We start from the raw sequence: 16,184 nt of genomic DNA, 5'->3' as shown, positions 1-16,184 counted from the left end.
ATTCCTTGAATATATTATACCTAGATTAATTCATCCCCACTTATTTACATATTATAATTTAAGCTTTAATTAAATATTGAACCTAATAGGATTTATTTACTAACTTGACTCCAATTAATTTAATAAATCCTAAAACATTATTTTTCTTTAAATTAAATTATTCCTTGACTTAGATTAAATTTAGGAATATTTTTCTTATTATTAATCTTATTTCTAATTTCCAAACTCCGGTCCGACCTCGCGTATTTATCCTGAAAATATAAAACTAAACATCTATTTTTTTTTTAAAATAAATAATCATGACTCAATAAATTTAAAAGAATGAATTTAAACTCTCATGCATAAAAATCATTTTAATTTAAATAACAGTAATTATGCATGGCTTATACGTAGTCTGATTTTCGGGTCGTTACAGGTTAATTCATATGTTTCAGTCAATTAATGAATATGTTTCGTCGGTTAATGAATGTGTTTCGTCGGTTAATGAATGTGTTTCGTCGGTTAATGAATGTGTTTCGTCGGTTAATAAATTATTTCAGTTGGTGCAACATGCATTCAGTCGGTCCAACACACCCACAAAATCATTCATTAAAAAACATCATTCAACCATACATCACTTCGACAAACCCATTTAAAATCTATTACATTTGAGAGACCATTACATCAACATAAATCCGAGAGACACATCATACAAAATCATTGCAACTTCATAGAATCCATTCACCATACCATACAGATGCTGCTAAATATTTTCTATGTGAATTCACAATCTGATCATTCAATGAATATGGAGACTGCTGAGACAACTCCACCTCAAATGTTTTGATCATCCATGCACCGCAATCAGAACTGTAAAATAAATTATTTTAAACTCATAAAATTATATCGAGATCAAATTATATAGTAGATCGTGTATTTTTTTTAAAAAAATACAAAAATTCAAAAACATACCTGCTGGCATTTTGCGGAAAATCTTTGGTCCGTGCTACTGTCCAAATGTCTGGAATCTTGACCTTGCAATAATGTAGAAGTTTTTGAACTACATCTTCTATCGGCTCAATATAAACATTCATTTCAGCATCTGTGTAGCAACTATGATTGCAATCATACATAGTAATGATTCCATCTTTCACGTTCACAACAACTGCTACCCAATGTATAGGCAAATTTAATGGAATCAATATGAAAGATGCATTTGCCCATGGTACTTAACTCCAACGACGACAATATCCATCAACATAGCGAAATAAATTCTCCCACTTGCTATTTTCAAAATCATTAAGAGCATTACGATATGCGAAGACTATATCTTGAGAAAAATATGGATCCATTATGGCAACATCCTGTTTTACCAAATGTGGGTATGTCTTCTGCAATACATATAAACCGTACATGCTCTCTTGTATGTGCTGCACATGTTGGAAGCATGTTATATATATAATATTATGATTAGAACATAAATAGAACACAAAATCTGAAACGTCTGCTTATTCGTTTCCTTAAAACGTGCTAGAATTTTTTTTTAAAACACTCAATTTTCGGCCATACACATACACCTCATGAAAATATTTTTATAAAATATTTTACCCTTTAAAATAAAACATCATCCAACTAGCATTTTACAAATCAAGTGAAATAGTCATAAAAATGAAATCGTCACATGTTTTACCAAACCTAAAAAGCAATAAATGTTGAAAAGTGTAGCCCATACTAAACCTCTCAAAATCTCTCAAAAATAGAGGTGGGCGTCGGTCGGTTCGGTCCGGTTTTTCTCTACAATGGTTCGGTTTTTCGGTTTTCGGTTTTGAATATATCTAGTCCAAAACCAAACCATTTTATTATGGTTTGGTTCGGTTTTTTTGTAATACGGTTCGGTTTATACAGTCGGTTATATACGGTTAGCAAAAATTTTGTTATGCAATAAAATTCTACGTCAATTTATGCCTCTAAAATTTAAATCATATATAGTACTTTTCAAACATTTAATTTGTGTTGTGTATAAACATGTCATGCGAATATAATAACAACATATAACAAATTAAGATACGTAATCCGACCACGATAACTGGGGCCAAATCGAGAGAAAACTAATGTCCGAAAGCATTGACAATTGACATGCTAAAAAACCATAATCTAGGGAAACAAGAGGGAAGATACAGTTAAAAAACGACTACGCCTACATCCAAAGAGGTAGAAGTTCGTTCAAATCTATCGGCAACCCAAGCCTAACAATCCCAAAACACTTTGCAAGTCCATCTCCTTCAAAATATTTGAACTTCCAATTCTCAAACTCCAAAATCCTGTTTAGCAAAAAAAAAAGACATCAAATTCATTACAATTATAAAGCGATTACGAATCACAATTTTGAAGTAATAACTTAAACTTATTGAAACTAATTGCAAAGATCTTTAACAAAGTCAAATAAAAAATCCTATTTTTATGGAAAAATAACAAATTCATTACAACTAGTAACAATAAGTGAAAATGCTTAAACTTAACTAGTGAACTTACAATATTTCATTGAAATGATTATATATTGGTTATGCAAGAATCTCTTCCAATAGAAGAATCCCTTCCAATATTGATCAAATCAAAAAAAATAAGAAAATTATTACCAACATTAAATAACAAAATAATTCTAAAATAAAACAGAAAAAAAAACACAAATTTCTTACCAGATTCAATTTCTTCAAGGCGATCCAAGTCTTCTTCTACTTTAATAGGAGAAGATTCTTTTCGGAACCAATCTTGAAGTCAAATGAGTGCTTGCACTAATCGAGGTGTTAATGAACTTCTAAATGAATCTAGAACACGTCCCCCGGTGCTAAAAGCACTTTCCGATGCCACAGCAGAAATAGGAATCACTAACACGTCACGAGTCATCTCAGCCAGAGTAGGAAATTTTGAAGAGTTAACTTTCCACCAAAGCAAAATATCAAAATGTTCATTTGCAACCTCAACATCTTCATCGAGATACCTATCTAACTCAGTCTTAGCATCAATATTTCCACTTTCAGCCTTATATCTCAAGTATTCTTGTTGTATTACTGTTCTTTTATGAATATTTCCTGTGTTTATACCTGATAGCTCAACTTTACTAGTAGATGATCCTTGAGACATTTTTGAAGTGACATTCCTATATTCTTCAAACAAAGAAGTCATATACAACTTTATTTCAACTCTTAATTGCTCCCCTTTCTCTTGCCCATACATCTTCAAAAGCACAAAAGCCACATAATCAAATTTGAAACGAGGATCAAGCACACATGCAATAAAAATCATCTTATTCATTTTTTCTGGAGCACCCCAATATTTGTCAAATTTAGATTTCATCCTTTTTGCCATCATAGCCAAAACAATGTCATCACTCTCTGCTAACAACTTTAAAACACAAGAAAGCTCGGCAATTTCATGAAAGTGGATATTTGAAGTGACATATAATGTACCTGAAACTCTCAAGGTAAGATTATAAAAAACTTCAAGAAACTTCTCCATTTTTCTCACATTTTCCCAGTCACCACTTGTCAATGCACGTACATCCTTTCCATCTTCACAAACATGGGTAAGAAGATGCTCCAACAACCCAGGATCATGAATACCATAACTTACAAAAGCATTTTCAAATTCCAAAGCAGTTTTCAACATCAAATAAGTAGAATTCCACCTAGTAACAACATCCAAACACAAGGACTTCTTACTTGTTATCTTTTCAATTTCACAACAATCTTTGAATTTTTTAATCCTTGCAGGAGATTGTCTAATATATCTTATAGCTTGTCTAACTCGTCTCACAGAATCTCCAACTTCTTTCAAGCCATCTTGAATAATGAGATTGATTATATGAGCCACACACCTCACATGAAGGTGTTCACCATTCATCAAATTACTTCCCCATTTACTGAATTGGTTTGACATCTCTTTCACTGTAGTATCATTCGAACTAGCATTATCGACTGTGACAGTGAAGACCTTATCCAAACCCCAATCAAGCAAACATTTAGTGATGACGATTGCCATATCAGCACCTTTATGACTAGATATTGGAGAAAAATTTAATATTCTTTTTTGCAAATTCCAGTTTTTGTCAATAAAATGAGCAGTAAGACACATATAATTAATTCTCTGTATTGAAGTCCATGTGTCTGTTGTGAGGCAAACTCTTAGATGTGTATCCTTGAAAAAAAGCTTAAGTTTTTTCCTTTCTTCCAAAAAAAGTTCAAAGCAATCCCTTGTAATAGTCCTACGAGATGGAATTCTGAATAATGGTTGTATCACATTTATAAAGTGCCTAAATCCTTCCATTTCCACAAAACTAAAAGGTAATTCATCGACAAGTATCATTTTGGCCAAAGCTTTCCTACAATCTGCTTGATCAAATCTCCAAGCATTGATTGTTATTTGATCTTTTGAAATGTTTTGAAAGGCTATTTTTGCTTGCTTAGTTTCCACATTACCAGGATATTTTTTACACTTTTTCAAATGAGCACCCAAAGATGAAGTACCATTTAAAATTGAATCGGCAGCATAACTTGAACCACAATAATTACATTTTGCTCTAGGTGCCCCATTAGAATCCTCATATTTCTCAAAATGTTCCCAAACAAGAGATCTAGGTCTTACAGATTTCCGCTTTTTCCCAACATCAACCGAATCTGCAGATGACGAATTAGGTGCGTTATTATTTGAACTCTTGCTTTCATCGATCACACCCTCCTTTTCTGACATCTATAAAAAAATGAAACAAATTAACCTGTCAAGAAACAATAATGATAAATATAAAACAAGCCACATGCTATGGAAGAATTTATTTCATACAAACAGGCAACAACTCTAATCCAACACTATGTGAAAAATGACATTTTACTTCGCCAGGCATTACTTCGGCAAAAATAAATTACGAAGTAATATATTACCAATAACTTCATTAATAACACAAGCGAAGTAAAATAATATATTTTACTTCGGATGTTTAAAAACACGGGCTTCACTGTATTTTTTTTATATATTTTACTTCGGCATATCAATTTTGATGAAGTAAAAAATAATAAAAATACGGCTTAATGAAGTAAAAAGATTAAAACATGCGACGGGTATTTTAAACCGTCGCCAAATTTTAAATCGGCGACGGTTTAATTTAACCCGTCGCTGCTTTTAGCGACGGTCAAATAAAAACCGTCGCATATTTAAAACTCGCGACTGTTTTTTAGAAACTGTCGCTATATTTAGCGACGGTTGTTATTTGACCGTCGCTAAAAGTAGCGACAGGTAAAAGTCAACCGTCGCCGATTTAAAATTTGGCGACGGTTAAAAGAACACCGTCGCCATTTTCAAAAAAATTCCACCCCGCATATATTTCCCTCCATTTTAACCGTCGCCGATTTAAAATGTTGCGACGGATTTTACTAAAACCGTTGCTAGGTTCAAAAAATTCAATCCCGCCTATTTTTCCCTCTATTTTCTTCCACCACTCTCTATAAATACATACAAATTCTCTCCAATTTCTTCCACTTCACTTCACAACAATTAAATTTTTTTCTCTTTACACAATTTTACAACTTCACAACACTTAAAATTTTTATCACTTACACGATTTTACAATTTCACAACACTTAAAATTTTTATTTCTTACACGATTTTACCACTTTACAATACTAAAAATTTTTATCTCTTACACGATTGTACCAATTCATAACACAGATTTATTAAATTTTTTATATTTTACCGCACCAATTCATAACACAGATTTATTAAATTTTTTTTTATTTTACCTAACATATTAGCGACGGAACTCATTTGAGCCCCGTCGCTAAGTAGCAACGGTTTTTGATATAAATTCCGTCGCACACTAGCGACGGTATTTAACATGACTTCCGTCGCAATATAGCGACGGTGTTTAACATGAATTCCGTCGCCAAATAGCGACGGTTTTTAACATGAATTCCGTCGCTAAATAATAATTAAGAGGAAGTTATATAATATACTACTTCATTATTCATTATAATCGATGAAGTAAAACACATTTATTACTTCGACACCGGTCCAATTCTGGACCGGTTTTCCTCCCAAAACCGGCCAAAAGACTTCGGTATTTTCAATACTACAACTTCGGGTATTATGTGAAGTAAAAGGTACATCTATTACTTCACGTCCATATACTTCGGCACTTAAGTACCCTATTACTTCAGATATTATCTGAAGTAAAAAGTGATTTTTGGCATAGTGCAACCCCACGACCACACTAATATTTAATTTCTCTCTACAAATTTCTATATCTCTTATTTAACACAAATAAAAATTTAAATGATGATGGAATGTAAATTGTTGTTCAATATGTCATGAACCATAGAAACACAGTAACAACTACAACCAAATGATGATGGAATGTAAATCAGCGGCATGGTCTTACAGCCATATGAAAATATAGAGAACTACAACCAAAAAATCATTGCCAACATGCCCAACAACTATCCTTGCCCAACAAGCAACAACTATCCTTCAAGAAATACAACAAAATATGGCAACAAAATACAACTATCCTTCAAGAAATCACATCACAGTGTCCCAATAACAGAGCAAAGAACCACTGGTTAGAAAAACATGACACGAAGTAGCAAGTTCATCAACCACACGACCACCCGACAAGTATTTACATGAAATTGACCTTTAAATTTTCTTACCCAAGGCCTCTTTCTAGTCACACCAAGAAAATAAAAAAATTTAAGTATTGCACTGTAACAGAGAATAGAGATATTGATAATGTGTAATCAAATAATAATAGAAGAATAGAATGGTGTTGTGTTGCCGTCTGCTGCGGTCTGCATACCTGTGGACTATGGTGAACGCCGCGCCGAGTGGTGACTGTCGAGTCGCCGACTGATGAGTACTGTCATAGGGAGAACTGAGAAAGAAAAAAACAGCTACTAATGAATGATATTCAATACCTAAAATCCCATTATACATAAAAAGTCTACTTAACAATACTATGGGCTATGGCCCATTATACATTGAAATCTTATATTTAGCAAATAATACGGCCGGTTCGGTTTTTTCGGTTATTCGGGGGATTAAAACTTAAAACTGAACCGAAAAACCGAATTGCATAAATTGTAAAACCGTAACCGACAGAAAAACCGATAAAACCGAACCATTAAAACCGAATTATTCGGTTCGGTCGGTTTTTTCGGTTTTAGGGTTTTATGCCCACCCCTACTCAAAAAGCATAAAATAAAATGTCGTAGAAATCTTTAACTTGAAATCGTAAACTTAAATGCGGAAATAGAAGCGCTGGTCCTCGGGTTATGTGCACCGACAGTCCAACAAGTCACTCGTCAAGACCTCCAATATCATAGTTATTTATATCACCTGCATCATACACACCTAGTGAGTCTAAAGACTCAACACGTCATATTCTTGATAACGAGTAATACGTAATACAGTTAACATATAACAGTGAAAAATACTTATATTTAAAATATCATTTTCATGAAGATGCATAAACATTGAACAATAACATTTTCGTAAACATTTTCGTGATGCATAAACTATAAATAAAAACATTTTCATAATGATGCATGAACTTTAAACATAAACATTTTCATAAACTTAATCATATCATCCTCAACATATTCATATTCATATTATCATCAACATATACGTGTTCCTTTTTCCTTTCGTTGAATTCAGATCGTTAATTGTGACTTTCGTGTTCATCTACGTCTACGTCGACGTGTTGGGCGATGGATCCATCTACATGTAACAACAGTACTGGACGGCGGGGATACCAGCGACACTCTCACCGGTCAACTGGGCCTTGGCCTTACGTATTAACATATCATCGTATAGATCTACATGTCCGTATCCAAGGAAACACGATGGTCGGGCTCCCACTGGGACCATAACCCTCACGAAATTTCCAACATATCATCGTATTATTCACAATTACTTCACTTCCTTCAACGTTTCATATTCTCATCACTTTATAAAATTTAAACATGCATATAACGTTTTTCTTTTAAACCAAGCATGCAACATGTCTTTTAAATGTTCACGTTAAATCATATAAAAACCATATACATTTTAAAAATAACATTTTAACATATAAATACCCATGAACATTTAAAATAATCATATTAACATCATAAATGTTTAAAATAAACATTTAAACTAAACATTTTAACATAAAAATCCATAAACATTTAAAATAATCCTTTTAACATATAAAATTCCATAAACATCCATAACCATTAAAAATAGTCATATTAGCACATAAATCAGCATTTAGGACACTGCCATGACATTTACTAATTTTAGGTGTAAAAAGACCGTTTTACCCCTGGACGTAAAATTTCACGTTTTTGACTTATTATTAATTTCATTGACTCTTACATTTACTAAATAATTATTTAAGCCTACATGAATTTTTCCATATTTTTATTTAGCTTAAATCAAGGACTTTTAATTTATTCTTTAAATGTGACGTATTAATGCGTTTTAAACCCGAATTAAAGCAAACCTTAATATAAAATTCGAAAACTTAAAACTTAGACTTTTAATAATTATTTGAGCTTAAACCTAATTTTCCATAATTTTATAAAGCTTAAAACTAGGCGTTTCAATTAACTCGTTAGTTAGCGTTTCATGTGGCGATTAAATCTCGAATAAATCCAAAACTCGTTATTTTGATCCAAAATTTTTAACATAGCCTTTTTATTATTTATTCTACCCTTCCATGTCATGAGCCACCCCCGTGGACAGATGGAATCAATTTTGGTTTAATTAATCTCGTTTTTGACCCTTCGACGAACACACCGAGCCATCTCCTAATTTACCCGAGCCACCTTGAACCAAAACCTAGCCAACCCATCTAGGAACCCTACTGTGCAATCCCAGCCCGAAAAACCACCCATAGCCCGCTCGAAACTTGCTGGAACTTGACCCCAAAATCTGTGTTTGTGTATGGGTGAGCCTTTCCTTGGACAATAGGACTCCTTCTCCCTCTAGGAAACTACCAGCTGCTAACCACTCGACCTATCCCGACCCTAACCACCCTGTACCACGCCCAGACCAACCCCAAGCTCCCATAACCAAAGCTCCACCAGCAGCAGGATGAATGGCCGAGAAACCCACCTAGCATGGACTCCATGTTTCTGTTGATAGGACCTAGCCAACCGACCCAGGCCCTGACCCAACCCCTCTAGCACCCTTCTAGGACCCTAAGGACCTAACCTAGCCTAGCCCAAGCCCCCTGGCCGAGCCCCTCCTCCCTGCCCAAACTTCTGAAACCTGCGCATGATTTCCTTCAAGCTCTCGGGTAGTGTCCTGAATGGCAAGGACTCCTCCCAGCCCCTGGTTTTCGAGTCCTAGCATGGCTAGGACTCTTCCCTTGACCCCTCACGGACCATAGCTAAGCCCTGGGCCCAAACGAACCAAAGCCCAGCCCCCACGCCCACATAACCGATCCCCTCAAGCACCATGACAGTAACTTGTACCAGCTTATATCTTTTATCATGTGCAGTGTTTTGGTGGAGTTTTAAGACTCTAAACTCATGTAAAACATGTCCCTTATCATCCTAATACATGGCAGCCCCTTATATACTGGTAAATCATGATTTTTGGAACAAAACCAAGCTTTAAAAATCCACTTTTGATGATGTACGAAAATTTATTAAGGTGTTCTTATTTTTCATGCAATTCGTAAATAAATACATAATATGGTGTGATGATGATTAAAAGGAGAATATAGCGTGCCTTTGCGTTATATACGCACAAAAAAATCTTTGACGACGAAGAACGGATCGAAACCTTGGCTTGTTCTTGCTTGAACCCTTCGAATTGCTCTTCAAAATTTTGTGTGAAGTGTCGTGTGTGTGGTGTGTCAAGGTGGAGAGAGTTTTCAGAATTTACAATTGTGTGGCCGTGAGGTTGTGTGCAAAGTATAGGGTTTTAGGTTTTTATTATATTAAATACACTAATTAAATAGCTAATTAGGCTTTAGTCATATCAAGCCAATCAAATTAAGCCCATTAGTCTCAATTAGGATTTAATAAAATATTATCAAAGTTTTTGTTTAAATAAATTTGTGAATTTATTAGCCGGGTTGCCAAAAAGCTCGCATTTTTTTAATGAAAAACCAACACTGATAAAAATTTACGTCCCGACGTATAAAATCAACTCAAAACCCCTTATTTTCAAAATATGAAAAACTTCCACCCTTATTTTAAATAATTAAACAAAAATAACCAATAAAAACATTTTTTATTTTTCAGCTCTCGGTCTCCGTTCCTCGATCGTCACTTAAATATTCCTTAAAAAATATATTTTTTTATGCATGATGCTAATACAATCATATTTAACATATAATCATGAATGACACATAATTCATTTAGCAATTAAATCAATTAATTACTAATTTTTCATATTTCCTAGATTTGCATGCAGTTGGATTACGTCGTCTTAATTTTGGACCTTACAATTCCTCCCCCTCTTAAATAAAATTTCGTCCTCGAAATTCGACTATCCTTAATAATCCAAAAAAAAATCCACGCTTCTGCTGCGCTAGTCTGATAAAGCTTAAGTCCTATAATGTCCCTACGACTCCTTGAATCTAAATAAATTCTACCAACCAATTTAACATTTTATGTGATTAGAAGCAATATAAAAATGTTAAATGACTAGGTTACCCGTAATTAGTGTAGTGTCTGCCTCCTTAGCATTCATAACATATGCTCTTCCTGCAGTAGGTGCATTCTTCTTCGGGCCATCAGCAGCCTTATGCCCTTCCTCCTTGCATATGAAGCATCGAAAAGATCCCCACATGCACTTGACAAAATGGAAGCGATTGCACTCCTGGCATGGTTTCATCTCAACAGGTTTCGGGGCTCCAGGTTGTTGTGGCTTTGGTGGTCCTGGCTGCTGGACTTGACCTTGGGGATTTTGGGGTCCTTGAGGTCTAGGAGGACCTGTATATGGCTTCTTGTTTGGCTGATTACTATTCTGATGTTGCTGCCTCTTACGCTGTAACTCAAAGTCAATGTCCCTCAAGGATTGCTCAGCCGGATATGCATAGGTAACTGCTGTAGCATAATCCTCAGGACGCATCATCATGACCTTATCCCGAATGGTAGGTCGTAGGCCATCCGTGAAATGTCTAAGTTTTTCTTCAGCATCCATGGCAATAAGGGGCACAAAATGACAACCCCTATCAAACTTATTCACAAACTCAGCAACAGTCGAGTCTCCCTGACGGAGGCTCATAAACTCTATCTTCAGCCGTCCTCTAACATCAGCAGTAAAGTACTTCTCGTAGAATATCGTCTTGAATTGAGCCCAAGTAAGAGTAGCAAGGTCAACACCGTGCTCGGCTCCTTCCCACCATAAGGAAGCGTCATCTCTAAGTAGATAAGTGGTACACCTCACACGGTCAGCATCTCCCATGCCCAGATAGCGAAAGTGTACTTCGAGTGACCGAATCCAACCTTCAGCAATGAAAGGATCGGTAGTGCCAGAAAATTCCTTCGGTCCTAGCCTCCGAAACCGATCATATATGTCATGCTGTGACCTAGGTGCCTGCTGCATCTGTTGCAACTGCTGCTGCAACTGTTGCTGCTGTAACTGCTGTTGCTGTATCTGTTGCTCGAAGAGACGAGCCATTCCTTCTAGTGCTCGAGTAGCAGCATCCCCCGGAGAAGGTGGTGGGGGTGCATTCCCTTGATGGTTCACACTGGTCTCTACTCGGTTCTCAATACTACGTATATGAGGCATTTTATCTGAACGTTTTCCAAATTCCAACGTAACCAACATGCATTTAAATCTAGGTTTTCCTTAATCATATGACATATCCTTATTCATTTTAGCAATTTAAGCATGCAAAGCATATATACTCAAAAATCTAGTAAACATATAACATAAACATATTATTCATGTCATCATACAGGTAACATCATATCAATTCATATAAAGCATGTAAAACTTACAACTTGAGGTTTGACGATTGATCTTTCCGGCGCTGATGGTGGCACAACCCTTTACAGAACCATTGCTCTGATACCAACTAAAATGTCTGCTTATTCGTTTCCTTAAAACGTGCTAGAAATTTTTTTTTTAAACACTCAATATTCGGCCATACACATTCACCTCATGAAAATATTTTTATAAAATATTTTACCCTTTAAAATAAAACATCATCCAACTAGCATTTTACAAATCAAGTGAAATAGTCATAAAAATGAAATCGTCACATGTTTTACCAAACCTAAAAATCAATAAATGTTGAAAAGTGTAGCCCATACTAAACCTCTCAAAATCTCTCAAAAAGCATAAAATAAAATGTCGTAGAAATCTTTAACTTGAAATCGTAAACTTAAATGCGGAAATAGAAGCGCTGGTCCTCGGGTTATGTGCACCGACAGTCCAGCAAGTCACTCGTCAAGACCTCCAATATCATAGTTATTTATATCACCTGCATCATACACACCTAGTGAGTCTAAAGACTCAACACGTCATATTCTTGATAACGAGTAATACGTAATACAGTTAACATATAATAGTGAAAAATACTTATATTTAAAATATCATTTTCATGAAGATGCATAAACATTGAACAATAACATTTTCGTAAACATTTTCGTGATGCATAAACTATAAATAAAAACATTTTCATAATGATGCATGAACTTTAAACATAAACATTTTCATAAACTTAATCATATCATCCTCAACATATTCATATTCATATTATCATCAACATATACGTGTTCTTTTTTCCTTTCGTTGAATTCAGATCGTTAATTGTGACTTTCGTGTTCATCTACGTCTACGTCTACGTGTTGGGCGATAGATCCATCTACATGTAACAACAGTACTGGGCGGCGGGGACACCAGCGACACTCTCACCGGTCAACTGGGCCTTGGCCTTACGTATTAACATATCATCGTATACATCTACATATCCGTATCCAAGGAAACACGATCGTCGGGCTCCCACTGGGACCATAACCCTCACGAAATTTCCAATATATCATCGTATTAGTCACAATTACTTCACTTCCTTCAACGTTTCATATTCTCATCACTTTATAAAATTTAAACATGCATATAACGTTTTTCTTTTAAACCAAGCATGCAACATGTCTTTTAAATGTTCACATTAAATCATAAAATCCATATACATTTTAAAAATAACATTTTAACATATAAATACCCATGAACATTTAAAATAATCATATTAACATCATAAATGTTTAAAATAAACATTTAAACTAAACATTTTAACATAAAAATCCATAAACATTTAAAATAATCCTTTTAACATATAAAATTCCATAAACATCCATAACCATTAAAAATAGTCATATTATCACATAAATCAGCATTTAGGACACTGCCATGACGTTTACTAATTTTAGGTGTAAAATGACCGTTTTACCCCTGGACGTAAAATTACACGTTTTTGACTTATTATTAATTTCATTGACTCTAACATTTCCCAAATAATTATCTAAGCCTACATGAATTTTACCATATTTTTATTTAGCTTAATCAAGGACTTTTAATTTATTCTTTAAATGTGACGTATTAATGCGTTTTAATCCCGAATTAAAGCAAACCTTAATATAAAATTCCCAAACTTAAAACTTATACTTTTAATAATTATTTGAGCTTAAACCGAATTTTTCATAATTTTATAATGCATAAACTAGGCGTTTCAATTAACTCGTTAGTTAGCGTTTCATGTGGCGATTAAATCCCGAATAAATCCAAAACTCGTTATTTTGATCCCAAATGTTTAACATAGCCTTTTTATTATTTATTCTACCCTTCCATGTCATGAGCCACCCCCGTGGACAAATGGAATCAATTTTGGTTTAATTAATCTCGTTTTTTACCCTTCGACGAACACACCGAGCCATCTCCTAATTTACCCGAGCCACGCCCGAGCCACCTTCAACCAAAACCTAGCCAACCCATCTAAGCACCCTACTATGCAATCCCAGCCCGAAAAAACCACCCATGGACTGCTCGAAACTTGCTGGAACTTGACCCCAAAATCTGTGCTTGTGTATGGGTGAGCCTTCCCTTGGACAATAGGACTCCTTCTCCCTCTAGGAAACTACCAGCTGCTAACCACTCGACCCATCCCGACCCTAACCACCCTGTACCACGACCAGACCAACACCAAGCTCCCACAACCGAAGCTCCACCAGCAGTAGCATGAATGGCCGAGAAACCCACCTAGCATGGAACTCCATGTTTCTGTTGAAAGGACCTAGCCAACCGACCCAGGCCCTGACCCAACCCCTCTAGCACCCTTCTAGGACCCTAAGGACCTAACCTAGCCCAGCCCAAGCCCCCTGGCCGAGCCCCTCCTCCCTGCCCAAACTTCTGAAACCTGCGCATGATTTCCTTCAAGCTCTCGGGTAGTGTCCTGAATGGCAAGGACTCCTCCCAGCCCCTGGTTTTCGAGTCCTAGTGTCACACCCTTACTCTATACTTAGCATGATTACCATAATCAAAATAAGGTTTGAATGATATAACTATAGTATGAAGCAAATCAAACAAGAGGCATCACTTTGATGGTTTATAAAAATTTTGGCATGATGTCCCTATATTTTGTATACACCAAAACTCAAGCAATACTATTCATATATACATAAAAACATATTTCATATACAAACGTACATTGTACCATCACATATATCATAGAACTTGTTTCAAACCCTGACATTAGTTTCATTATAATACATATGCGGAAGCTATACAATAAGAAGCCCGGTTCTTGTCGAGGTGAGACACGTCACAACCATCCCTTGGTGAACCGGCATCCTATGCATCTTCACTACCTGATCCTGTAATACATGAGCTACGTGAGTTTATAAAACTCAATAAGTTGGCACTTATATGTATCAATATGCATCGAAGGAACATATATATCAAGTCGTGACAACAATGAAACTTTAAACCATGTCATATCATAGCATATATTCATGTTCATGTTTGTACTTGAGCCTCATTAGTTGACCTGTACTACCGTGCTTGCTTTATTATATAGCTACTACTGTGTTGGACGTCAGGGAGCAACCTTTGGCAACCCCACGCCCCATGAACATATATTGGCCAATAGCTTTGGTGGACTTAAAACCACCCATGATGTCAACAAGCTCTATATCATGTAAAATCAATCATTTTTCCTTTCAATGTTCTTGTTCTTGGTCATGACATAGCACCCAACATCAATATTCATGAGTTCCTTACATATTTAATACATAACAATGGCATATGGTGCTATGTTTCATCAATAAACATACTAACAATGTACATATATCAATAAACAATGCAAAGCATTTGAAATCCATAATATTACTCATGTATTACTTCAAGAACATGCCAACTTACAGTCCAAGTGTACGAATACTGGTTTGAGACGATGTTCTCGCTCCTATACTGTCAAATACATCAATAATTTAATTACTATGTCTATACTAGTGAAAGTTACACCTCTACACAAAGAACAACTAAAAGTGAAGAAAACTTACAACCTTAGGAAGTTCTTGTGATGGAGAACTTAATTCTAACTTCAAAATGATGAAAGGAATGAAGAAGAGAGCTTTTGGGAGAAAGTTTTCTAGGTTTGCTTCGTGTTTTTGCTGAGGAAGAAGATAGGAATGGTAAAAGTGCTTAGAAAAGTCAAAACTTATCCTTTTATACAGCAGGTTCGCTAGGGCGGACGCTTTTTACCGCTAGGGCGAGTAAATCTCGGTCCTACACATTTTATTTCTGCACAGGTTCGCTAGGGCGGACTTTTTTGACCGCTAGGGCGAGCCAGTTTCGGCTCTGCACACTGATTCATCAGAAATCGCTCCAGAAACGGCTCTTCCCTTCATAATCTGGAAAAGTTGTAAACTACAAAGTTGTAGCCCTATGTCTTGGCTTTAAGCTCTCCAAATTTCAGGTCATTTGGAGGTCCGAGTAAAAAGTTATGCCCATTCTCCTAACATGTGTCAGTGAAGGAATGACGGTATACACGACACACTTCGGGGCGCTTTTGGCTTGTCTTCCACAATGATTTGGACAAAACCCAAAACGTGAAAGTTGTAGCATTATATCTTAGCTTTCTAATGGTTAAGGCCTCACACAATTTGGATCAATATTCAAATCATTATGCTAAAACCCGTACGAACTACCATCTT

General features: G+C 35.5%; 1 protein-coding gene across 1 annotated transcript in view; it reads right to left on the bottom strand.

Moving 5' to 3' along the window:
• Window positions 1-579: 579 nt before the first annotated feature.
• The window catches only part of LOC140830871 (uncharacterized), a 31,335-nt gene continuing 15,730 nt past the window's right edge, over window positions 580-16,184 (bottom strand). The window contains exons 3-4 of the mRNA XM_073194404.1: window positions 952-1,409; window positions 580-849 (exon numbers count right to left, since the gene is read on the bottom strand). Coding sequence (XP_073050505.1) covers window positions 1,209-1,409 — 201 coding nt within the window. The 3' untranslated portion in view covers window positions 580-849; window positions 952-1,208. The remainder of the gene's footprint in view (window positions 850-951; window positions 1,410-16,184) is intronic.

The sequence above is a fragment of the Primulina eburnea genome, chromosome 4 (assembly GCF_022965805.1).
Source record: "Primulina eburnea isolate SZY01 chromosome 4, ASM2296580v1, whole genome shotgun sequence".
NCBI classification, from domain to species: domain Eukaryota; kingdom Viridiplantae; phylum Streptophyta; class Magnoliopsida; order Lamiales; family Gesneriaceae; genus Primulina; species Primulina eburnea.
The sequence above is the reverse complement of the archived record's forward strand: the minus strand, read 5'-3'. Positions and strand labels throughout refer to the sequence as shown.